Source organism: Bos javanicus, chromosome 22, assembly GCF_032452875.1.
Source record: "Bos javanicus breed banteng chromosome 22, ARS-OSU_banteng_1.0, whole genome shotgun sequence".
NCBI lineage: Eukaryota > Metazoa > Chordata > Mammalia > Artiodactyla > Bovidae > Bos > Bos javanicus.
Genome location: NC_083889.1, coordinates 33111207 through 33136881, shown reverse-complemented (window position 1 = coordinate 33136881; position 25675 = coordinate 33111207). Strand labels below are relative to the sequence as shown.

At 40.7% G+C, this 25675-nt stretch overlaps 1 protein-coding gene across 1 annotated transcript in view; it reads left to right on the top strand.

The window, feature by feature from the left end:
- The window catches only part of TAFA1 (TAFA chemokine like family member 1), a 504542-nt gene that overhangs the window by 370614 nt on the left and 108253 nt on the right, over positions 1-25675 (top strand). The window contains exon 3 of the mRNA XM_061396437.1: positions 21493-21633. Coding sequence (XP_061252421.1) covers positions 21493-21633 — 141 coding nt within the window. The remainder of the gene's footprint in view (positions 1-21492; positions 21634-25675) is intronic.

The window sequence follows — 25675 nt, the reverse complement described above, 5'->3', positions numbered from 1 at the left end:
ACTGATGGCTGCCAGTAGCCAGCATTGTTCTTCCTGGGTGCCCCTGGGGCTCAGAGGCTCACATTTGGAGGGCCAGAATCACGAATCGTGCGTGACTGTGACAGCCTTGTTCACTGATACGGCAGGAAATATCCCATTTCACAGATGGCCCTCTTGAGTCAATTGTTCTCCCCTTTTAATTTGTCTTGTCTCCTACACTGTTAGCATCTCTCCAGTCTAATGAAGGAGTTAGTGACTTTCTGAGGTAATTTTGACCTAACATGTTTTTTGGCCATTCCTCCGTGGGCTTTTTTAAATTAACTCTGTTTAAAAAATAAGGAGGGAGGAGGGTTCAGGATGGGGAACACGTGTATACCTGTGGTGGATTCATTTCGATGTTTGGCAAAACCAATACAATATTGTAAAGTTTAAAAATAAAATAAATAAATAAATAAAATTAACTCTGTTTAACAGATAAAGGAACTGATGGTTAGAGTCATTTATCAAGGATTCCATAGTTAAATTCATCCCAGAACCAAGGGTAAAATCACGCCTGAATAATCGAAATCTGTTCTCCTGACTGCCGTTTCAGATTGCTCCTCTCAGCTTCCAAAGACGACGTGATGAACCAAAGAAAAAGTGAGGTGATGAGTTTAGGGCTCAGAGATTGGAGGGTGTGAAGTGACTGAGTAGGAAAGAAGACATTCTAGGCTAAGACAGAGGTCTAAGTGAAATCTGAGGAGGAAAACAGGAGAAAGGCATTCCTTGTGTAAGACTCTTCTCTGAGGACCTTGCATTTTTGCAAACACTTGTCTGGAAACAGCATTCTTCCAAATGGCTTTCATGCATTATTCAGTGCGGTGGAAATTTGGTATATGACGCCTAGGCCTCCTCAATAGCTTCAATTCCCATGTTGACCCCATTAACCTGAATATAATTTGCTGTGAAGAAGAAAACTTTAGCCTTAGGTTGAAATTTATGTACTTTTCAGCCAGCTTTTCCCTAATGTTATTTCATTACAAGCATTCACTTACATAGCTGTTTCTTCAGGGAACTCAAAACTTTAGTAACCATATTCTGCTCTTCAGATTATCACTCATAAAATGTGTGCTGACGAACTGACATCTAACCAAGGAAAAGCAGTCTTTTTTTTTTTTTTTTTTTTTACAGACTTCTCACTGCAAGGTCACTTTATGTCTGACTTATCTAAAGGCATAAGCTGAAACTCTGAAAGATGGCATTTTTTTACAGTAGGTGGGAAAATTTCTCTCTCATTTAGTCTAAATAAGTTAAAGTCTAAATTAATCTATTTCTACATGTTGCTTCTACATTGCTCAAATGTCAGTTAATCAATACTGTTTGGTCATAAAAATGTTAAGGTCTAATTTACATCACTTAAGAGTTGAAATTCAGTGTATTTGCATCAGTCAGTATAATTAAAACATCAAAAGCGATGATTATGAAGTTTTACAGTTTGAGTCAAACTGTACTGAGCTGTTCATATTTATTACTCTATTTATTCTTCACAAATATCTAATGAAGTTATTCTCACAATCCCATTTTACAAAGCTCAGAGACTTTAAGAGATGCATGTTTTACATGACCTAGTTGGGACTGAAACCCGTGTTTGGTTTACTACTGAGCTCGAGAGTCTTCACTATAGTATTTTACCAATTCTTTCATGACTCTACTACTTGGAATTTCTTAACAGAGGCTCAACCATCCAGTTGACTGTGAGTCAGTTCACCTGATTGTTTGACTATCAATTGCTAGGAATCAATATGGTGACTTATTTGGACTTCGTCTGCAGTAGACGTCTCATAAAATCATTATCTAATTGATTCTCTCTCCCAGTTGCTCTCAGTAAATTTAAAAGATGATTTTTATTACAGGAACACTAATAGTAACAAAGACAGCTACACAGTTTGTGCATTTACTATGTTTCAGGCACTGTATCAAATACTTTATGTGCATTTTTAAAAAATTAAGTTCTCATAAAGATTTTACGTACAATGTTAGAACCCTAAAACTAAATTCCCAGGGTATCATAGAAAGGTGTCTTATCTTTGTACCCAGTTCCTGGCACACAGCTGGTAAAATCCTTGGACTCTCTAAAGTAATAAGTGTATGCTAATTTTGTATGCTAATGAGATGACTAGTGGCTGGGGATCCCTAGATAGTTTCAGGACAGAAGTTGATCACCAAGATGACCAAGGTACCAGGAAAACCAAGGTATAAGAGGATTGGAGAGAAGCAGGCTGGAAGTTGTGTTAATTACGAATGGCCAGCAATTTAAATCAATCATGCCTATGTAAGGTCAATAAAACCTTCATAGAATGACAGGTTTTTGAGAGCATCTGGGTTGGTGAATGCTTTGCGATGTGGGGAGGTGGCAGTACCTGGAGCAGTAATAGAAGCTCTACTTAAACCTCCCTCCTCCCAACCCATGACCATACCTTGTCCTCGGCATCCTATTGTCCTATTTGGCTGTTCCTGAGTTGAATCATTTATAGTAAACTAGGAAGCAAGGAAATGGCAACCTACTCCAGTGTTCTTGCCTGCAGAATCCCATGGATGGAGAAGCCTGGTAGGCTGTAGTCCATGGGGTCCCACAGAGTCGGACACGACTGAAGCGACTTAGCAGCAGCAGCAGCAGCAGGAAGCATAAACTGCCTTCCTGAGTTTTATGAGCCATTCCAGCAAATTATTGAATCAGAGGAGTCATGAGAACCCCTGAAGTTATCACCAAGTCAGGCAAAAGCGCAGGTAGTTTGGCCATCCCATTTGCAACTGTTGTCTGAAGTGAGGTTGGTGTTGGAGGACTGAACCCTTCAACCTGTGGGGTCTGCACTAACTGCAGGTAGTTAGGGGTCAGAATTGAACTGAATTGAATTATTGGATACCAGTTGCTGTTGGGGACTTGGAGAAGTGACATGAAAAAGAACACCACAGAATTCTTTAAATAACTGAAGCCAATACAGTCAAAAAGAAGAAAATTTATCAGCACATTTAAAGAAAGAGCCCAGAGTAAGAGCCAGCAGTGTTGGATCTACACGAGGGCCAGGTCCATCACTATCTCTTCTGTCCACTGTTCTCCAGATCAGTTCAATTCCTCACTGAATCTCTGAAAAGATCAGCTTGCATCTAGTCCAACAGAAAGTACGTTTTTTCCCAGTATTTCCCCTTAACTTTGATTCAGCCTGATTGAACCAACTTGGATCACAAGCCCATCTTCAGACCAGTTTCCATGACTGTAGAAAGACTATGCGGTGTGGCCAGGTCTAGGTCACAGCCCCACCCCTGAAAGCTTTAGTTCACTTGCTCTACGTGGACTGCAAATAAGGTGGGAGTAGTCACACCCCAAAGGAAACCTGACGTGCTCTTATCAGAAGAAAGAATGAAAAGATAGGCAAGCAAAAACAGTTGGGTTTTGTCTTACTAACTGGCAAATTTTGACATGTCAGTTAAACCTCCTGACCCTTAATTTAGTTGTTGTTAAGTTCTTTTCTTCTCTGAACAATCAAATTCTTAAAGACAAAAATGTACATTTTCATACTTGATTAGATCTTATGAGTGCTGTTGATTTTTAGGAGATGTCCTTGGTAACTGAAATCAAATATCAAATGAGGTAGAGATTTTTACCAGAAATTACCTAACTAATCCCTAAACATTTGAGAAAAAGTGTACCACATGGGTATAAGTTGACAGACATGTAGATTCTCTCCAGAGGATCCTTCAGATTGTTGGTAGAATCCATGTCCTTGCAGTTGTATGACTTCCAACTAGGGACTACTCCCAGCGCTTAGAGGCCATCTGCAATTCCTTGCCATGTGGACATTTCCATATATCCTCTCCCAAAGTCAGTATTGGAAATAGAGTGTCTCTGTGATTGTTGTATTAATAGTCATTGTTCAGTCGCTAAGTTGTATCTGATTCTTTGCAACCCTGTGGACTGCAGTAAACCAGGCTTTCCTTTCCTTCACTGTTTCCCAGAGTTTGCTTAAACTCATGTCCAGTGATGTTATCCAACCATCTCATCCTCTGCCATCCCCTTCTTCTTTTGCCTTCAGTCTTTCCCAGCATCAAGGTCTTTTCCAGTGAATTGGCTTTTTGCATCAGGTAGCCAAAGTATTAGAGCTTCAGCTTCAACAGCAGTCCTTCCAGTGAATATTCGAGCCTCTTTAGTACATATTAACAAGACTTGATAGAGGTGGAGCTACAGATACAGACAGATACAGATAAAAGATCATTATGGGAATGACATCACATTATCTTAGCCATACCTATAACCTGATCACAGAAGTGCTATTCTATCACCTTTGCTTTACTACATTCCATTCTTTATTCTAAAAGTACCATCCTCACTAAGGGGAGAGCATTAGGCAGAGCATGAAGAGGGGACCACTCTAGAGTCTGTCACAAGCCTCATCCTTAGGTATTTGCTCACCCTATTCTTTGAACCTAAAGTGTGTATCTCCTATCACCATAAGAATAAATAGTCCCTGAAGGACCAAAGACCTGAATCAAATCCTTTTACTTCAGCAAGTCTTACTCAATCCATTAGGATGAAGATAGTATCTTGTAATCCTTCAGACACTCCAGTAATGAAAAGAGTCTACCCTCTCATGGCTCTTATTACTTTATACTTTGAATTATTCATTTTTACTTTCTCTCTGTCTTAGATCTCTGACTAGATCTTTGAAGTCAAGGATACTTCCTTTCGTTTTCTCATATATTTTTAAAGCATTTATCAAAAATGGTAACATGTACCAATATATCAGAACTACATTTTGTTGCAAGTAATGGGAATCTCATCTGGGTGGTAGGTTAAGCAAACTGGTAGGCATTTATTTTTTCTCATGAAATAGACAATCTGGAGGCATGTTTGGTGACTTGGGTTTAGTTGCTTAACACTCTCCAGGTTAAAGTCTATGATTTTCTTGACCTCTTCTTTGACCTTCCTTTCTCTCATTGGCACAAAATGGCTGCTATATTTCCAGCCATCTAACCTTCATTTCAGATAGGAAGAAGCAAAAAATAGTAAACAGGAAGGGGCAAGTGTTATGTAACGAAAGCAAAGTCTTCCTAGATATACTTAGCAAATTTGCATATATAACCCATTGACAAGAACTGTGTCACATGTCCATCATAGTTATAAGGGGAACAGAAAAATAGTTTTGAATGCATGAGTATATGGTCCTCTGTTCGAAATTGTTGTTTTAGCTCTATGAAAAAGAAGACAATAAGTATTGAGTGACCTAGCAGGGGAAGTAAAGGAAGTTTTCCCTCAGGAGGTGGCACTGAGATAGAGGTCAGTTTTGGAAGCTGTCTTAGAGTACTGCATATAACAAATGTTTAGAAAAGAAGAAATTAGAATTGCAGAGAATCTTCTTAATATCTTTGGTATAACTCAGCTTCATGACTCTTTGTGATAGAATATATAATTAAAAAAGCATGTTCTACCCGAAGTTAGCTGCCAGCTTCAGGCAGAGCTGTATCAAGTAGCACTAACAATAACGCCAGGAAGCACTCCATTTTTCCCCTTATCTTCCCTCTTTGTTGATTCCATTCATTTGCACTCTTTTATGTCATGATACTAAGATAGTGGCAAACTCCTGATTTATATTTTTTCATTAGAAAGACTTCCAGAAAAAAATATTTTCCCAAGAATGAATAGTTTACAATTGGATCTCATTGTGTACAGCTTGAGCTAGGACTGGTACCAGTCCTTGTAGCTCTAGACTGGTCACTAGAGATTTCATAATCCACTTGGCTAGTTTTGAGTCTTTGCACTTTTCTGGATCAGGGGTAGAACCAACAACTTCAAAACTCCATGAGTTAACATTGGAGAAGAGGCCTTTGGCTCCCTAAGGAAAACAAAGAAGCAAGTACCAGTAGAAGTAGCAGAGTTTGCTGGGAAGATAAAAAGAATAGAGACTTTTCTATTCTGTAGTAGTATTCTATTTTCTGTTCTCTGTAGTACAGAGAAACTTCTCTTTGGAGGAAGTTTCCACAATGGCTCAGTGAGTAAAGAATCTCTCTGCAATGCAGGAGACACAGGAGAAGCATGTTCGATCCTTGGGTCAGGAAGATCCCCCGGAGGAGAAAATGGCAACCCATTCCAGTATTCTTGCTGGAAAATTCCATGGACAGAGGAGCCTGGTGGGCTACTACTGTCCATGGGGTCTCAAAGAATTGGACACGACTGAGTCAGACACAACTAACAATTCACTTGCACAAAGTAGAAATGACTAATGGCATTAATGACTGCCACAGTTAATAATAGCAATACTAAAAACAAACACTTACTTTGTGTTTTTTTTTTTTAATTATACTCATCCATTCAAACTCATTCTGCTGCTGCCGCTGCTAAGTCGCTTCAGTCGTGTCCGACTCTGTGCGACCCCATAGACGGCAGCCCACCAGGCTCCACAGTCCCTGGGATTCTCCAGGCAAGAACACTGGAGTGGGTTGCCATTTCCTTCTCCAATGCAGGAAAGTGAAAAGTGAAAGGGAAGTCACTCAGTTGTGTCTGACCCTCAGCAACCCCGTGGACTCCAGCCTTCCTGGCTCCTCCATCCATGGGATTTTCCAGGTAAGAGTACTGGAGTGGGGTGCCATTGCCTTCTCCATTCTCAGAAATCTGAGAATCCAGCCTGCTTTACGCAAACCAGAAGGCAAAAGTGACTGTATGTTTTTAGATTAGTTGAGTATGAGATTTCCAAAGAGCAGGGTTTAAGTAGGACTAATACCCTTCCCTCAGTCACCAAGTACACACTGAATGCCCTGGTGGTCATCTACTCACATAAACATGCCTCCCTTTGTGCTGAGCTGGTGGAGCAGGTCAATTAAGTGAAGCTCATTTCAAGTGCAGATGGTCCCATGTAGCTTCACGTCTGCCTGGTGGCCAGACTAAGTGATTTCAGATGGCCTCAGACTTCTGATCACATCCATGCAGCCAGGGAGGAAAGGAAACCTTGTTTATCATCTTGATAAACAGTCCCTTTCAATGCCTCCGGACGCTTTATGTAACTCGGTAGAGTCAAATACTATTAAATTGTCATCACTGTCAAAAAGAGAAGTAATAAGTTTTTCTACCTGAGTCATAGTTAATGACTTCTACAATGTGTAACACAAATCAGAGTTTCTGTTTGCCTTCTTTTCCCCTAAATGTGTGTTTTCTGATCTTGCTGACTGTGGAGGAGAGGCACAGTCTCATGATATGAAGAAATATATACTTTTGTGATTACCTCTCAGCTACACCAATAAAACACCAAGATGACAAGGGCCAGATCCTTGGCTTGGATGAGATATGTGCACAGAGGAGGAAGCTGAGCGGCTATATCTCATTCCCGTTCTTCATGGATGGCATCGATTTGAAAGACTGTATTTCATGGGTAAAAGCCTTGGAATGGTTCCACCTTAGTTATCACTAAATATTTACAGAAGCAAGTTAAGCTCTCTTAAGGGGGTAATACACCTTTTTCATTCTCATCACCTTAAAGAATAATACATGAGTCAGATTAGGCTGTATTGAACTGCAATAACAAACCACCTGCAACTCTCATTGGCTTAAAACAATGAAGGTTTATTTCTTGATCAAGCAACACGCCCTTTGTGGTTCCTCACTGTGATTGTGTTTGGAGGTGTCATCCAGGAACTAGAACTGCTGGAGCAGCCAATATCCAAAATAGGGGTGGGCACACTAGTCCATAGACCAAATCTGGCCCACCATTTGGTTTTCTTTTTATAGCTTATGAGCTAAGAATGATTTCTACCTTTTTCAATGGCTAGAAAAAATCAAAAGAAGAATATTTTATGACCCCTAAAAAATTACATGACGTTCAAGTTTCACTTTCCATACACAAAATTTTATTTATGCACAGCCATACCTTTTATTTATGTTTTGTTCATGGTTGTGTTCCAACTGCAGAGTTTGGTAATTGCCACGGAGATCAGATGGCCGACAATACTAAAAACATTTTTGACCTGAGACCTTTATAGAAAAAGTTGGCTGATCCCTGATCTAAAACACTGCTGGTTACTACACCAACAGGAAGAGAGCTCCAGAGTCTTCCACAAGGAATTAAAAGCTTGGTATGAAAGTGATGGGCTTCCCTGGTGGCTCAGCAGTAAAGAATTTTCCTGCCAGTGCAGGAGACCTGTGTTCAATCCCTGGCTCGGGAAGATACCCTGGAGAAGGAAATGGCAACCCTCTCCAGTATACTTGCCTGGGAAATCCCAAGGACAGAGGAGCCTGGTGGGCTACAGTCCATGGGGTTGCAAAGATCAGACATAACTTCGCAACTAAACAATAATATGAAAATAACAGATCACTTCCTTTAATACAGAAATACTCAGATGGCCCTGCCTCCCACAAGGGGACTGGGAACTACCCTAAACCTAGGGGAAGGAGAGTCAGAGATAGTCATTCAGAAGTCCTAATGGTTACAACAGCTAAAATTAAAAATAGCAAGACTATTAACAGCAAACACTTGTACGGTTCTTCAGGCATAATTCAAGTGCCTCATTTATCCTCACAACTCCCTAATCATGAAAGTATTGTTATTTTCCCCATTTTACAGATGAGGAAACTAAGAATAGAAAGTGTAAATGATCTTCCTGACATAATACAGATCCCAAAGGCTGGAGGCAGCATTTAAATCCCGTCAATATGGCTCTAAAATACAATCTCAAATGCTATAGTCTTAAATATCCTACTACACGTGGATCCTTTAGGTCTAAGAAAAGTCTCAACCATTGATAATGTAGAGACCACTTCTTCACAAAACCGTTATAGAGTTCAGTGTGTGTGTGTGTGTGTGTGTGTGTGTGTGTGTGTGTGTGAATCACTCAGTCATATCTGACTCTTTGTAACCCCATGGACTGTAGTCCACCAGGCTCCTCTGTCCGTGGTATTCTCCAGGCAAGAATACTGGAGTGGGTTACCATACCCTTTTCCAGGGGATCTTCCCAACCCAGGCACTGAACCCTGGTCTCCTCCTTTGCAGGCAGATTCTTTACCATTTGAGCAACCAGGGAAGCCCATAGGATTCAATAGACATAAGCAAAATGTTAATTTTAGTATTTGTGTAACAGATTGCCTAAAACTTAGTAATTCACTTAGGAGTTTGAGAGTGATTAGACCACGCTGCTGCTGCTGCTAAGTCGCTTCACCATAGATGGAAGTAAAAGCTAATGCCTATGGATTTTCATGTGGTTCTCCTGTGGGTACCACAGAAAGGACTTAGAATTTAAGATCAGTTTAAGACTCAGCAAGAGGACCCAGCAGAGAAAATCAGACCCTAAACTAAAAACGCTTCTTTCAGGGGATGTTATTTTAAAGCCATTTCTCCTTGGATAATCTGAAATTGTACCTTGATCTTCTTGTTTTTGCTTCTAAGCTAACTCAGGAATATTGTTCCATGAGTGTGTATTTTTGTTTATCTGGAAGAAAATATGTCATAAAATAGTTATGATTTAGAGACAATAGATTCTGGGCCGTTGCATTGCCTGCTGTCCTTTTATGTTTTGATAATGGAGTTTGTGTATTGTCATTACTCATGTTCCTTTTAATATCCATATACTTACCCATGGAGGCTAATAGAAGAATCCCCTTTTAAGAGAATTATTTTTAAATTGTATTTTTATTTATTTATTGTTGGCTGCTCTAGGTCTTCATTGTTATTGTTATGGTTGGGCTTTCTCTAGTTTTGGTGAGCAGGGACTACTCTTCTTGAGGTGCTGGGGCTTCTCATTGTGGTGGCTTCTCTTGTGGAGCACAGGATCTGGGCTGTGGGCTTCAATAGTCGCAGCATGTGGGCTCAGTGATTGCCGCTCGTGGGCTCTAGAAAGCAGACTCAGTAGTTGTGGAGCAGAGGCTAAGCTGCTCCATGGCAGGTGGGATCCCCCCAAACCAGGGATCAGACTGGTGTCCCCTTACATTGCAGAGCAGATTCTTAACCACTAGACCACCAGAGAAGCCCTCCTTAAGAGAATTTTTTAAAGTTTATCATTGTTACTGGGCTTCCTTCTCAGAGTGTATTCCTGCTGGTATGCCATTAAATAAACATCATGAAGAAACAGAATAAAAATGAATAAAGACTTAAGAGCAGATGAAGCAAGGATGCAAAGTAGAAAGCCCGTAGACCACCCGTCATTGCACCAACAGTTCACACATCTGACAGGAGAGTCTTGGAACTTGAAAACTAAATGCTTCCATTTTCCAACCTTTCAGAATTGTGTCCTTCCATCAAAATTCACGTCACATATAACTGCCTCTGGTAGTGTCTTTGAAATTGGGTTTCATTTTTTATGTGAACAGTAAGAAAAATGTCAGTTCTTATTTACGGTGGACATGCTGTGTGCTGGTCAGTGTATTAACAGCTATTTATTATAATCAGTTTGCCTGCACTCACTTAATTCTCATACTCATTTAGTCCTCACACTAACCCTAATAAGTTAATATTATTATTATTCACATTTTACAGAGGAGAACCCTGAGACATAGAATAGAAGACAATAGGAAGCTGATTTAGGACTTGAACTTTGGGGGCCTGACTCTACAATATTTTATTCATTTTGCTCTACTGCCTCAGACATGACTGTTTGGCCCAGAATTTGTTTCTTTTTCCTGCATTTGTCTACACTGTATATACCACAGAACCCTGGGACAGAGGAGATGGTAATTTGTTTAATCTCAAGTTTAAACAAATCAAGCAGCCGTTTTGCCCTCCTTGACCAAGACATGCTTAAAGATCCATTAGTGTCTCTCTTGTCAATGATTTACAAAGACACTTGGAGCTTCCTTCCAGTCCATTGGGTCAATAAAGCATTTTTAACACAGTCTTAAATATGCATTTCTGACATCCGCTACAATAGATTCCAAGAGAGCTATTTATAAGGCCTTGATCGAGAAGTCCTATAAAAGTGAATATCAAAACACCTGTGCTTCTTACATTTAACAGCTTTCAAAGAAAGGAACCATTTGCAATAAAGTTAAAATGCTAGATCCGAATTATCATGTCAGTCTTAGCATTCCTTAATCACATTTTATTCATTTCCTCCAAAAATTGGCTTCTACTATAAGCAGATATATCCTGGCTTTAGCATTAATGAGGACTGAAGTTTCCTTATGGTTACTCTTTATTGCAATTTCATTTTTCAGTCATTTTGCTTAGAGTAAAAATCTTTTCCTTTGTACAATTTGGCTCTCCCCCAAAACCAAAGTTCCAAGCTGATTTTTCTAGAAGGTGTATTAGAAGGTCACTTCTTTGCAAAAGCTACATTTATCATTCAAGTTCGTTTTCTGAAAAGACCACATATTGGATACTCAGGAAAAGATCCCCAAAGAGGATTAATATCTAACAACATTTCATTTTTTCCCTTCTCTTCTTCTTTCTTCCTCTTTCTTTCTTCTATCTAACACTTTCCTTCTTCCCTCCTCTGCTTCTTTTCCTTTCTTTCTTCTTTCCCTCATTCAGTTATTTAATTACTCAGTAATCTAGCAAGTACGAGAATGTCTGTACCACGTACTATGGGTTTTCCAGGTGGCACAGTGGTAAAGAATCTGCCTGCCAATGAAGGAGACACAAGGTTCATTCCCTGGGTCAGGAAGTTCCCCTGAAGAAGGAAATGGCAACCCACTTCAGCATTCTTGCCTGGAAAACTCCATGGACAGAGGAGCCTAGCAGGCTACAGCCCATGGGGCTGCAAAGAGCTGGACATGACTGACCCACTAAGCACACACACACACATGTTCCAGACACTAGCGATAAAGAAGTAAACAAGATGAGCTTCCTACCATTACAGAATGTGTAACCCAACAGGATGGAGAGGTGATAAACCAATCATTTCAATTAGGAGACATGGGGGACAAAACCTAGTCTTTGTGGAAGAGGTTCATTCACCAAATAATTACTGGCCAGAAATGGACCCAGTAATAACATAATGAAATATAAAAGTTGCTGCTCTTATGGAGATAAGAAAAGTGAGATATTCTTTAAAAGTGCCAAAATAGTGCATTGTAAATATTATTATGGGGTAATTATATGAGCTTGTAGGGTCATATAGAAGAGAGCTTTAACTTACAATCTGATTCAAGGAGACCACCTAAAAAAGACCTGAATAGTGAGTACAGGAGCCCCCCTCCTTCCAAAATACAGAGTTTAGACTTACATTAACTTCAAAAAAAAAAAAAAGATTATTTTCCATCTCAACCTTACATTCTCCCCTAGCATCTTCTTTCCCAGAAAACTTGGTGTTGTGATCATTTCGAATTGCTTGGCTACGCTTGGTCATGGACATGAAACCATCAACACCAAAATATACTAGTGTCAAACTCTCTGACAGATGAAAAGGATTAGATATTAGCAATCTCCCACAAGTGACCATTTTTAAATGGTTGACCCAGTTTGTAGCTCAGATCAATCAGTTTTGTCAGTATAAGCTATTTCTACTAGATGTCCATGGTGGGGGAGGGGGGGGACAAACCATTTAAGATCCCAATCATCAGATTTTTAGCCATCCACCTGCCAATCATCCCTAATCTCATCTTCCCTTTCCTTCAAGATGTATAATTGTCATTCACAGGGACTCTCTTTTAAAGAAATATTATCCTTAGCAATTTATCTTCTTTTTGTTTCCTCACCAATACAGGGCAAGACAGCGATGCATTGAATTGGGAAGGAGGGATCATTGCTAGGAACATATTGGGCTTGAAAATTTTTGTAAACTTTTCCATCTCAGAAAGAGTTATTGCTGCCAGAAATAAACTTGAAATGCTGTCTTTTTTTTTTCCCCCTTTGGGGCTATTAGGAACTTTCTCTTCCTGTTAAAAATAGGTTTTGATAATGCACTCCAAATGCTGACAAATCCAAAAGAAAGAGTAGACAGAAAAAGTGGAGAGCTGCCTTGGAGAGCTTCTCGGCAGGGGACTTGCCCATCGCCTCCTGGGAAACATGGGGTAAAAGAGTGGGAAGCAGGCCACTGTTTTAAAAATGTGTATTGGAGGGAAAACTAGGAAACTGATGTCCATCTAACACATCTAACTTTTTCAGATTGGCCTGCATTCATCATGTAATTACTGTATTTACCTTCTAATCTAGAAGAACAATAGGGCCCCCTTCTAAGATTAGATTTAGGGTAGAAGGCTAATTTCTTATATTTCACCTTCAGAGAAGGCAATGGCACCCTATTCCAGCATTCTTGCCTGGAAAATCCCATGGACGGAGGAGCCTGGTGGGCTGTAGTCCATGGGGTCGCAAAGAGTCGGACACGACTGAGCGACTTCCCTTTCACTTTTCACTTTCCTGCCTTGGAGAAGGAAATGGCAACCCACTCCAGTGTTCTTGCCTGGAGAATCCCAGGGACAGTGGAGCCTGGTGGGCTGCCGTCTATGGGGTCGCACAGAGTCGGACACGACTGAAGCGACTTAGCAGCAGCATTTCACCTTAGGTGTGTTTTCTATAGACAAAGCCATGATACAAACCACAAACTAGAAAATCTGAATAGTACAAACAAATCCCATACTGGCTTGTATTACGACACATTCTCTGCCAGTAGTGAAAAGGTTACTTCACCTGTCTTCTTGGCTGGTTCTACAGATGCTGAGTGAAATCCAGAAAAGAAGCAAGTTTCCAGGTAATCCGTAAGCAAGAAAGGAAAGCTCAGTTTTCTGAGCACTTAAATGACTTTGCTTTGAGAGGCCATAGATCATCTTGAAATCATTTTGACTTGGATTGAGATAAAATTTAGAATGGTCAGGTATTAGTGCCAAAGACTGAAAGGCATTTACATGACAAATATTATCATTATGATTTTGCAATAACCTTGCTAGTTGGGTTTGAAAGGACAGTTCACTAGGTAATTCTTAAAATGCAGATAAAATAGATTTAAAAGAACAATTTTCTAGTTCCCAGAAAGGGTTATGACAAACTTAACTCTTTCCTTTCACAGGAACCAAATCTGGGAATATTTTTATTTTAAGTCTCTTTTTTGAAGTAGCCGGCTAGTGAGGCCAATAGGTAAAGAAAAATACAGTCAACTCCAGAGGGTCTTGAAAAGTTTTATCCACGTGGTTATTATAGAAATCCAGAATTTTATTTCTTTTCACAGAATTGGATCAGCCTCTCCCTGTGTCTTGGGTGGATCAAAGTAAATGTGGGCTTCTGAGATAGCCAAGAAATAAAAATAATACTAAACATAGAAATTGAAAATGGGGAGTGTATCGTACCAACTTACTATACAATTCTGTACCAAAGACATCTAAACATCTCAGAAACAGTAAGTTCCTTGTTAAATGTGCAGTAATCCACGACAGACTTGTAATTCATGTTTCATCTTGTTCAATCATCCATCCATCAAATACTTGTCACTTGATATTAGCTTTCGAGCTGCTCATCAGCCGAGTACAGTGGTTTTAACTTTTTCCTTAGCAAAGGAATCCCCTTGAAGGATTATACTGAATGTTAAAATAAACATTTAAATAAAACATTGAAGTGCTATACTGAATATTAAAAATAAATTATCAAGAGTTGCTTTCTCCTTTCTTCTAGTGGATATAACTGAACCCCCTCAGATAATCCGTGAAGTCTCATGAGGCAAAACTTGAAAAATTCTAATCAAAGGACTGCATATCTGAGCTTTTTCCAAAAAAAGTAACTTTTTTTTGTAATTGCAAGCCTATGGACCAGGGTTTCATAGTTAGTATTCTAAAGAAAGATTAAATTTCTACTGAAAGATTACATTTCTCTGATTGACTGTGGCTAGGTCAGTCACAAGCATAAACCTTGGGAATCAGGTCTGCATATATGGCAGGGCCCATCAGACATTCTGAATGGCAGGGTCCTGTGGTTCTCTGAGACTCTGTTCTGGTCTCCACATTGGTGTACCTGAGCAGTAGGTGTCAATGAAGCCATAGTTCAACTTGTCAAGATCAGATGAGCTCATTATTTAGAGCAACCCAGTTGCTCCAGTTGCCCCAGGCTCCCAGTGTGCAAACCATCATCCATTAGCCTAAGGAAGATGTGGTCTGGGGTCACTGACTTTATGTACAAGATTTTAATGAAAATGGAGCACTTGTCAATTCCCTGTCCCTTTTCAGAGAAAAGGCAGCATATGTGCCAGGGTGGGACTGGGGAAAGGATACATATATGGGGTCAGAGGATCTAAATTCTGGTCCAGATGCTGACAGGTACTTGCTAAGTAAAATGTGGTAAGTGTTAAGCTGCTCTTGATGACACATGCCTCCTCTGTAAATGAGGGTCATCATGACCTCATTGGGCTTTTTGAGTATGTAATAAATTGAAGCTTTATACAGTATCTACCATGATGTCAGTAACGTATTAATAGTAAATAGTCAGTGAATGATTAACACTTGGAATACTATTATCATTGCCGATTCTTTTATGGCTATGTCATTTGGCTGCTTTAAGTCTGCATCCTCACTCAAACAAGTACAGATGACAATAGTCCTATTTCTATCTTTGAACAGTTTTTCAGTTTTAATGAAATATGCATCAAAAGTACTTTTGAAATCCTAACAATAATGTGACAGACAATATTTAATGGGAAACATCAGGAATCCCTGTCCTTGAGAAAATTGCAGTCCACTGAGAAACACACAGTAAGTATATAATACATAAATAAATTATATACTGTATTTGGTAAGTTACAAGTACCCTGGTGGCTGGGTATGGGGCAGTGGCTGGCACAGAGCAAAGTGAAATCATGGGTGCTGACTAAGGGAATTACGATTTCAACGAGTAAAAGTCGCTCAGTTGATTTCAGTAGGGTGGTCAAAAGTGTCTCTGGTAAACTGACATTTGAAAAAGATATGGAAGAGTTGAGAGTGAGCCAGGGATCCACTGGACAGGAGTCCTAGGTGTTACAGAGTTCAACTTGTTCAGGTAGTTTGCTCTCTGAATCAGAGCAACCCTCAAGAGGAATCACTCCTGCCACGTTCAGCCAGTAGTCTGCAAAGAGACCAGTGGCCCTGGAGCAGAGGGAAGGAGAGAAGGGTGGAGTAAGTGAGGTCAAGGACACAGTTATGGGAGGGGTAGGTTGAATGCCTAACCCTGATACCCCTTCTAAACAAAGTGTCAAACTTCCTTTTGGAAGTTCTTCATCATCAAAGAAAGTCTTGTGACAAGATGCAGAAAACATGTGAGTTTGGAGTACAACATACTTGGGGCACACTTGTGTGACTCTGGGCAGGTTATTCAACCTCCCTTTCATCTGTTGAGTGGAAACAATGCCTTGTGTAGTTCCTGGGAGGTTCACAGTTAATGTAGGTAAAGTGCCAAGGACAGCACCCAAATCAGAGCTCACTAAAGTGTAGTGAGCACGGACCTGACAGGGAACAGAATTCAGTCATCTACAACAGTGCTTCCCTGGTGGCTCAGATGGTAAAGAATCTGCCTGCAATGCAGGAGACCCAGGTTTGATCCCTGGGTTGGGACGATCCCCTGGAGAAGGAAATGGCAACCCACTCCAGTACTCTTGCCTGGAGAATACCCATGGACAGAGGAGCTTGGTGGGCTACAGTCCATGGGGTCACAAAGAGTCAGACATGACTTAGTGACTAAGCCATTGCCACAGCAGGGCAGTGAGAACTGGCTCTGGGCCTCCAATGGCCACCTCCTTGTCCATATTATAAAACTCGGTCAGTAATTCAGATGATCTGGCTTGTCTGTCACCCTGCCAGCTTGGCTCTAAATGAAACGAGAGCTTTCATATGCCTTGTGCCATTTTCAATCAAAAATGTTGCTCCAATCTTACATTAAACTTAAGCGGTGACTTTAGAATTAGTGGTATTTTCATGAAGTATAAAACTAGTTATTAGTGACTTAACTGGGGACACTTGTTGCTGACAATTATGAGCTAAAGTAACATGATTGCAAGTGTCGATGTTAAAGAGCGAACTGTGCCTCTAGCCCTGCTCTTTCATTAACTGCCATCCAGTGATGGGCAGGTGGTGAGACGGAAATACTCTTCTCATCATCCAAGTTCAAGCCTGCTTACTTACTGCTTAGAATTCTGCAGCGGCCTCTTGTTTCTTCTTCTTTGCCCTCTCTGACCCCTCCTGAATGGGGTCAAAGAGTAGACATGGTGTCGCTCAAGAGCAGTATCCAGGTCACATCTTTCCTTAGCTTCATAGTCACGTTGTACCTCATTGCAAAGCAGAATCACCCCCAATGCCTCTCCCTGAAGATGAAAGTCCTCTTCTGTTCAGTCCTGTTTCAAGTCCTCAGTTCCATCTGTTCCAATATTTAAAATATTGTCCCAGGTATTTAAAATACCTTGACTCTCCTTAGAGATATGGCTAATTCTAGGACTAGGGCAGGAAATATATATGATGAGGCAGGATCATAACACAGGGCCAGAAAGAAAGGAAGTGCTTTTAAAAAGAAGAAGAGAAGAAGAAGGCAAATCAACTAGAAAAGTTCATAATGGCCAAATCTGGACCATCTTGATCAACAAAATAAATAGCATAGTATTGGATTATAACCCAAAGGATAAATAAATAACAATGAGCCATGAACCCATACTGATATGATTAATTCATCAATCAATTAATATAAATAATTTGCTGATGTAAATAATAAATAATTAAATAAATGGCAGAGAACAGACTTATATACCTTGTAGAAGGATTTCCAATAATTGTAATGGATACTGCAACCCCACAGAGATGGAGACAGAGCATAAATAACTCTGTATTCTCTAAGGATGGGCTGTTGTCAGTGAAATCTTTCCAAAGAGGACGCCATAGCGAGTGGAGAAGGAGTGTAACTTTATGGTAGAGAAATCTGACAAGTACTGAATCAACCATGTGATCAAGGTCAACATCAAGAGTAATGAGTCATGTTGATGATATGTACTCTTGATTTGATGTCATGAGAATGGTACTGTACCTCCAGGGTCCTCCTCCAAAAACACAGAACAGTTTAATCATGAGAAAACCATAAGAAAAATCTCATTTGAGGGACATTTTATAAAAAACAAAACAAACAAAAAAAACACTGCTCAAAACTGTCCAGGTTCTCAAAAAGGAAAGAATGTCTGAGAAACTGTCATAACCAAGGAAACCTAAAGAGATAAGATAACTAAAATTAATGTGGGATCCTGGAAGTGTCCTGGCATAGAAAAAACATTAGGCAAAAGGTAAAAAAATCGGAATGAAGCCTAGACTTTAGCTAATAACACTGTATCAGTATTTGTTCATCAATTGTAACAAGTGTAGTATACTAATATGTGATGTTAATATTAAGGGCCTAAAACTAGGAAATATGTAGTAGAGTGTGGGATATATGGGAACTCACTATACTATCTTCATAAATTTTCTGTCCTATGTCGTCCTAAGATTAAACATTTGTTTTAAAATCATATTCCAACCTCTCACATTAGCAAAATGCTTCCCCGTCATCGTCCCCTGCTGAAGCCCTACCTTTCAACTCAACTTCAGTAGCCTTCCTAATTCTTTAAAAAGGAATGGGTGTCCCCTTCCATCTGTGTCCAAAGAACTCGATACTTATCCTGTTGATTTTCATTAATTTACTTATTCTTTCAATAGTTATGGATTAACCACACCAGTTATTGACTATAGTGTTGTGGAGAGACAAGCAACAACCTTGACTCTGACCAGGCTTACAGTTTTGTGGTTACAGTCGTGCAAGCAAATGTGTACAGTTCTAAGAGAATGGAAACTGGTGATTAGGGAATGTCTCTAAGGATCCGACCTTTGTAATCAGTCTATGCATTTGATGTGTGAGTGGTGGATGCAGGAATGGGAAGACAGGAAAGGGTATTCTGGGAGAAAACCTGTTTGAACTTTCCTGAGGCAGAAAGGAGGGGAGTATCCCCAAAGAAATATAACATCAGTGTGATTGGACATTCCCAACATAGGCACCATATATGAACTCAACTCAGTGCTAACGCGTGTTACCTTGGTTAATACTTACATAACTCGTGACGCAAGGTTATTTTTATTTGTACTTTACAGATATTTGTACTTTATAGATAACAAAACTGAGGGACTTCAACAGTGACAGAGCTGAGATTCAGGCTAGAACAGGTTTGTTTGAAAGCCCAAACTCTTTCATCCTATTGAGGAAGACACAGTTCATCTGCTTAAGTCAGAGATTTTTGTTTGGTTGTTTTTGGCTGTCCGTTACTATGTGGGCTTTTTCTGCTGGTGGTGAGCAGGGACTACTCTTCATTGCAGGGTGTGGGCTTCTCACTGCCACGGCCTCTCTCGTGGGGAGCCCCGGCTCTGGGCACGCGGTGCAGGGGCAGCGGCTGCGGCTTGTGCGCTCTAGAGCGCAGGCTCTGTATTAGTAGTTCTGGTGCTTCACCTGAGTTGCTCCGTGACATGTGGGATCTTCCAGGACCACAGATGGAACCCATGGTACCCGCATTGGCAGGCAGATTCTTAATGACTGGACCACCAGGGAAGTCCAGTCAGAGATTCTTGTGATTGTTCCCGTCGTATTATACCAGGGTTTCTTGGCTCTATTGACATTTGGGTCAGATAATTCTTTGTTGTGGGGTCTGTTCTGTGTACTCTGGGATGTTTAGGGGCGTCCCTGGTTTCTACCCTCTAGATGCCATTAGCTCTCACCCTCTACCTGTAATGACAATGAAAAATGTCTTCAGACTTTGCCACGTTTGATTGACAGCGAGGGCGACTAGCAAAACAATCCCATCCCCCGCCCCTGCATTGCAAGCCCCTGAGTTACACTGTTTCAGATCAGGATGGAGTTGTGTTTAAATTCTTCCCTTCCTCCTCTCTTCCCTCCCTCTGCTCCTTTGTTTCAGTGTTTCTTTTTTTTAATTTATTTATTTTAATTAGAGACTAATTACTTTACAATATCGGAGAAGAAAATGGCACCCCACTCTTGCCTGGAAAATCCCATGGATGGAGGAGCCTGGTGGGCTGCAGTCCATGGGGTCCCTAGAGTCGGACACGACTGAGCGACTTCCCTTTCACTTTTCACTTTCCTTCATTGGAGAAGGAAATGACAACCCACTCCAGTGTTCTTGCCTGGAAAATCCCAGGGACATTGGAGCCTGGTGGGCTGCCGTCTATGGGGTTGCACAGAGTTGGACACGACTGAAGCGACTTAGCAGCAGCAGCACTTTACAATATTGTATTGGTTTTGCCATACATCAACATGAACCCGCCAAGGGTGTACACGTGTTCCCAATCCTGACCCCCCCTCTCACCTCCCTCCCCATACCATCCCTCTGGGTCATCCCAGTGCACCAGCCCCAAGCATCCTGTATCCTGCATTGAACCTGGACTGGCGATTTGTTTCTTATATGATATTATACATGTTTCAATGCCATTCTCCCAAATCATCCCCCCTTCACTCTCCTACAGAGTCCAAAAGACTGTTCTATACATCTGTGTCTCTTTTGCTGTCTTGCATACAGGGTTATCGTTACCATCTTTCTAAATTCCATATATATGTGTTAGTATACTGTATTGGTGTTTCTTAAGTGTCCACCATATACAGGCTGGATACACATCCTGTATAGTTTAGAACACAGTAACTTATAGACAGAGGTTGCTTAACAAATGCTTGAGGAATTAACTGCCAACAGAGTCCTAAATGCCTAGGATTCTAAGTGTTACAGACAAATGGAAAACGTTCTTCCTGAATGCAAAACTTGAGGTTGGTGAAATAAATCCCAAGTTTCTGATCACTTGGAGTACCTCTTATGTCCCTGGAGAACTGGCTTAGCTGGTATCCTTTGGGCTGAAAAGGTCCACTTGAATTTCACTGGCCTTTAGACAGACCCAGCAGAGCACCTGTTAAGAACCTAACAGAGAGTTGCATACATTAGGTTGCCAGTAAATGCTGAAGAGAGCATGGCTGATCTGTAATAATTAAGTGAAGCCATATGCCTTGGTCTGTAATTTGAGATTCTATTTGAAGCACATACTGATTTTCTTTTTCTATCATTTTTGGGTGAGATCTGGTTTGGGGAAATGACTCTTCAACTAGATTTTCTATTCAACTCCCTTGAGAGTGAGTGGGTACTAGGAGGGAAAGCTCATTTCAGGGCAGTTTTCTTGCCACTGCAGGTTCTATACCACTGGAGTGTCAGTTTCTTGTCATTAGTGGGAGCTCAGAGAATTCTAAACACAAAGATAATGCAGGGGTGAGCTCTCCAAATCTCCGGGCATTCACTGCTCCACTGCCTCTTCGTACATACAGCCCAGAAGTGTTGCCTCTTGAGGGCTCTTTGTTGTTGCTCTTTGTTGCATTTAAAATGTTGTGCCCTGATGCCTGTCTTCTCCCAGATGACATGACACATCCCTTGTATGCAATCTTGTATACATGTATAGATACATGGTGTAGGAGAGAATCCCATAGTAACTCTACTTTATGGAAACCCTTCCCTTTACGTTTTTCACTTTCCGAACCCCTCCACTCACACGTGCACATACCTGAATGGCCACTGAATTATCTCTAATCAGCATCCCGCTTCTTTCTCTCTTGCCAGAAGGAGGGACGTGTGAAGTGATTGCTGCACACAGATGTTGTAATAAAAACCGCATTGAGGAGCGGTCGCAAACAGTCAAGTGTTCCTGTCTACCTGGGAAAGTGGCTGGAACAACAAGAAACCGACCTTCCTGTGTCGATGGTAAGTAGCTGGTTTCACTCCTCTCTCTATGGGTTCACCTGTGTTGTTGTGGTGTAATATATATATATATTTTGTTTCATCTAAATATGGTTCAGGATAATAAAGAAGGTGTCTCTACAATGCTGCAAAGTTAGACAAATGCCAGCCCTTTGCACAGAGTTTGAATTCTTGTTTCTCTGGCTCTAGGTTTTTCAAATAGCTGTATTTGAATGTGTGTTAGAAAAGATAAGGTGAAGGAATTTTTTCAAGTCTATGAGTTTGAGGGTCCAGCTCATTTTGGCATTGATTTTGGATCAAGTTTATGTATAATGATGATGATTAATGTGGTAAAGATAGTAATACCTGACAGGCATTCAGTCTGTATTTAATGAGCATTTACTGTATCCCAGGCACTGCTCTAGGGCTTCATATATATTCAAGAACAGATAGAAGTGCCCTGAGAGTTCACCATTTGCTATACCCTGTCCAAAACCCATGCATTATTTTATTTACTCATCCTAACAATACCATCTTTCTTATGTCTTGCTATATAACAATTCACATTCCCCCCGAAGTTAGCAGTTTTAAGCACTAGGCACCATCTCACAATTTCCATAGGTCAGGAATTCAGCTTTGCTGGGTGGTTCTGGCTTGGGGTCCCTTCTGTTGCAGCCAAGATCTGAGGACTCAACTGATGCTGGAGGCTGGTTTTAAGATGGCCCTTCACAGAGCTGTTGGCAGGTGGCCTCTGTTCCCTTCCACATGCACCCTTCCAAAGGAAGCTAGGTGTCTTCACACCGTAGTGGCTGGCTTCCCGCAGAGTGACCCTTTTCTTTTATGATAGAGCCTCAGAAGTTATCCTTTATTGTTTCCACAATATCCTGTGGGTTATATAAGTCAACCCTATCTGTCCAGCACGGAAGTGGACAAAAAAGGCTTGAAAACCTGAAGGCTAGATACACTTTCCACCAGGGTAGATACACTTTCCCTGCCATTTTAAAAATGGAGGAAACTGAGCCTTAGAATGGTTCATTAATGTTCCATTGGTCCCATGATTGATAAGCTGTAGCTCTGCTAACTCTTGAGATGAAACTAACTGACTCTAATACCTAGTCTTGACCACCATCTATAAACAATTTTATATGCCTGTCAAACAGAGAGTCCACAGTTCAAAGGGATCACAGATATCTCTTCCCCTCTTTCTCTTTCATCATTTTAGAACCAGATTTGAGTTGACCTTCAAAATCTTAAGTAAGGAAATCAGGACTCAGAGAAGTGACTCACTTGCTCTGGTCATACAGCGGGAATTATAACCTAAACCTCTTGACTTAGGGTCCATGGTCCTACCTCTAGATATAGATGGAGAAAGATACCTTCTAGATTGGCTCATGCTGTGTATTTTCATTATGAACCGTTAGGTGGTTAGAAAGAAAACATTCACGCACAAACTAAACCAAGAAAGGTAAAAGTTATTTTTTAAGAAAACAGAAAAATCCTGGGGAACTCAGTTATAGGAAATTCAGCAAATGTCATGGGATTCATAAGCCATTTAGGCAGCCTCCATCTTGTTTTCTTTGTTTCGATCTTTCTTTCCCTCATTCTTCTCTGTGTAGACTGGTTCCTTCAAGGATTTTATCTTTTGCTCTCCCATAATTTAGGGATTGGCGTAAAGCTTTTAATTTCCGTGGTACCAACTCTGATCTCATTTAGCATCATGGTATACAAAAAGTATATTTGACTCACTTCCTGTATTGACTTCCCTGGTGGCTCAGATGGTAAGGCGTCTACCTATAATGTGGGAGACCCAGGTTCAATCCCTGGGTTGGGGAGATCTCTTAGAGAAGGAAATGGCAACCCACTCCAATACTCCTGCCTGGAAAATCCCATAGATGGAGGATCCTGGTAGGCTACAGTCCATGGGGTCACAAAGAGTTGGACACAACTGAGCGACTTCACTTCACTTCACTTCCTGTATCTTAAATGCCATCTCCAAAAGACTAAATATGATCAACCTGGCTTGGGTCACACGTTATCCTTTGTCCAATCAGCCACAGCCAGAGGGACAAGCTCTTGGGGCATTCTGTACCATGGGAAGGTCAAGCTGTTTTTTTTTTTTTTAGAAGATGTGAAAAGGTTAGATTTAGGAATGCACTGTGATCTGTAGTTCTCAATTAGGGCAATTCTCAGGAGCCATTTGACAATGTCTGGAGACAATTTTGGTGCAGGTATCTGTTATAACTAGAAGAGTGCTACCGGCATCTGGTGTGTACAAGCCAAGGAAGCTGCTCACCAACTTACCATGGACAGGACAGCTCCCACAGCAAAGGATTATCATGCCACCAGTGTCAGTGGGGCTGTGGCTGAGAGACTTGCACTCAGTTATTCTAGATCACAGTCAGTACCATAAGGCGCCTCCACCGCAGGGAAAGCAGGCAGCTAGAGCAGAAAAGCCATTGCATCCTCTTAGAGGAGGAAACTCTTGGCCCCTAAAGCCAATATACATTATAAAACCATGATGATTTCTCCTCTTCTCTGCCAAAGAAAGCAGTGAGTCTTTTAACTATAAATCTCCATTTTGTTTCCAGTTCCTTTTTTTTTTTTTTTTAATCACGGATTACCTAGAAATAGAATTGCCTTCAGGATCTGAATGGAGAACACAGGGAGCAGCCCACTGTCTGTGCCGACACAGGGGGAACTGGCATTTGGCTCTAAGTTTCTCTGAGAAGCTAAGCCACATATCGGTAACTTTAGTTTCTCAGAAGAAGTCTGTCTGACTTTGGAAACTCAGAGCCCTTTAGTGTGGTAGGTTTAGGCAGGAGAGCTGAAGACAGTGGCACCTCACTCCAGTATTCTTGCCTGGAAAATCCCATGGACGGAAGAGCCTGGTAGGCTGCAGACCATGGGGTCGCGAAGAGTCGGACACGACTGAGCAACTTCACTTTCACTTTTCCCTTTCATGCATTGGAGAAGGAAATGGCAACCCACTCCAGTGTTCTTGCCTGGACAATCCCAGGGACAGGGGAGCCTGGTGGGCCGCTGTCTATGGGGTCGCACAGAGTTGGACACGACTGAAGTGACTTAGCAGCAGCAGCAGCAGCTGTTAGTGTCTATCTTCTGAGCAAAAGTCAATAAAATGCAGCATATTCTATAGCCTCACACTCATTGTTTCTAATTTCCAAAGCATTCTACTCCTCAAAAATCTTGGAATCCATTGGCCTGTGTAGTAAAAAGTGTCTGGTTACTTTGATCAAAACTCTTTTAAGGCCTGGATCACTACATGCAAATTGAATAGGAAGTGGATATATAAAGGAACAGTTCCAGTGTAGTTATTAAGACCATAAACTATGAAATTAGACACAAGTGGAATCCCAGCTGTACCAGTTGCTAATGGGATGATCTTGGGCCAGTCATGTTGCTTCCTAACCTGTTTCCTCATCTGTAAATGGGAATAAGATTGTTTCTGCTTCATGAGGTTGTGATGAGAACTAAGGAAATCATGTGTATAATGTGCTTTGTCTAATGTCTGGTTCTCCTCAAGTGCTCCTTAAATGATGGTGTCAGTTTTTTGTCTTACTGATAAAGTGTGGGTAATGCTTAGAAACAGACATTATTTTCTGAAGTTTTGCTTCACAGTAATTCAGTACAGTGGCATTTTGGCCACTATATTTTCTTGGAACTGCTTCTAAGTGTTTATACTGGATATCACTAATAATGGTCTGTCTTCTTCTGAAATGTATATTCATTGTAAGAATTTTGAAAACTACAGCACATCCATTAAAATCACCCATAATATTATTGCTTTGTAAGAAAATAAGTATACCTTCTTTGAGGTTGAATCCATTGAAAGAAACTCACAAAGCAGATATTTTATTAAACTAAAATCTTATAGTACTATTTGATAGACAGCTTGTTTCTGTTAATATATCGGGTTGGCCAAAATAGTCGTTTGGGTTTTTCCATAAGAAAATGAACATTTTGGCCAACTCAATATGATGAACATTTTCCAACTTAATACATACTCTTTAAAAAACATTATTGTTAATAGCTACACAAATTTCAGGGT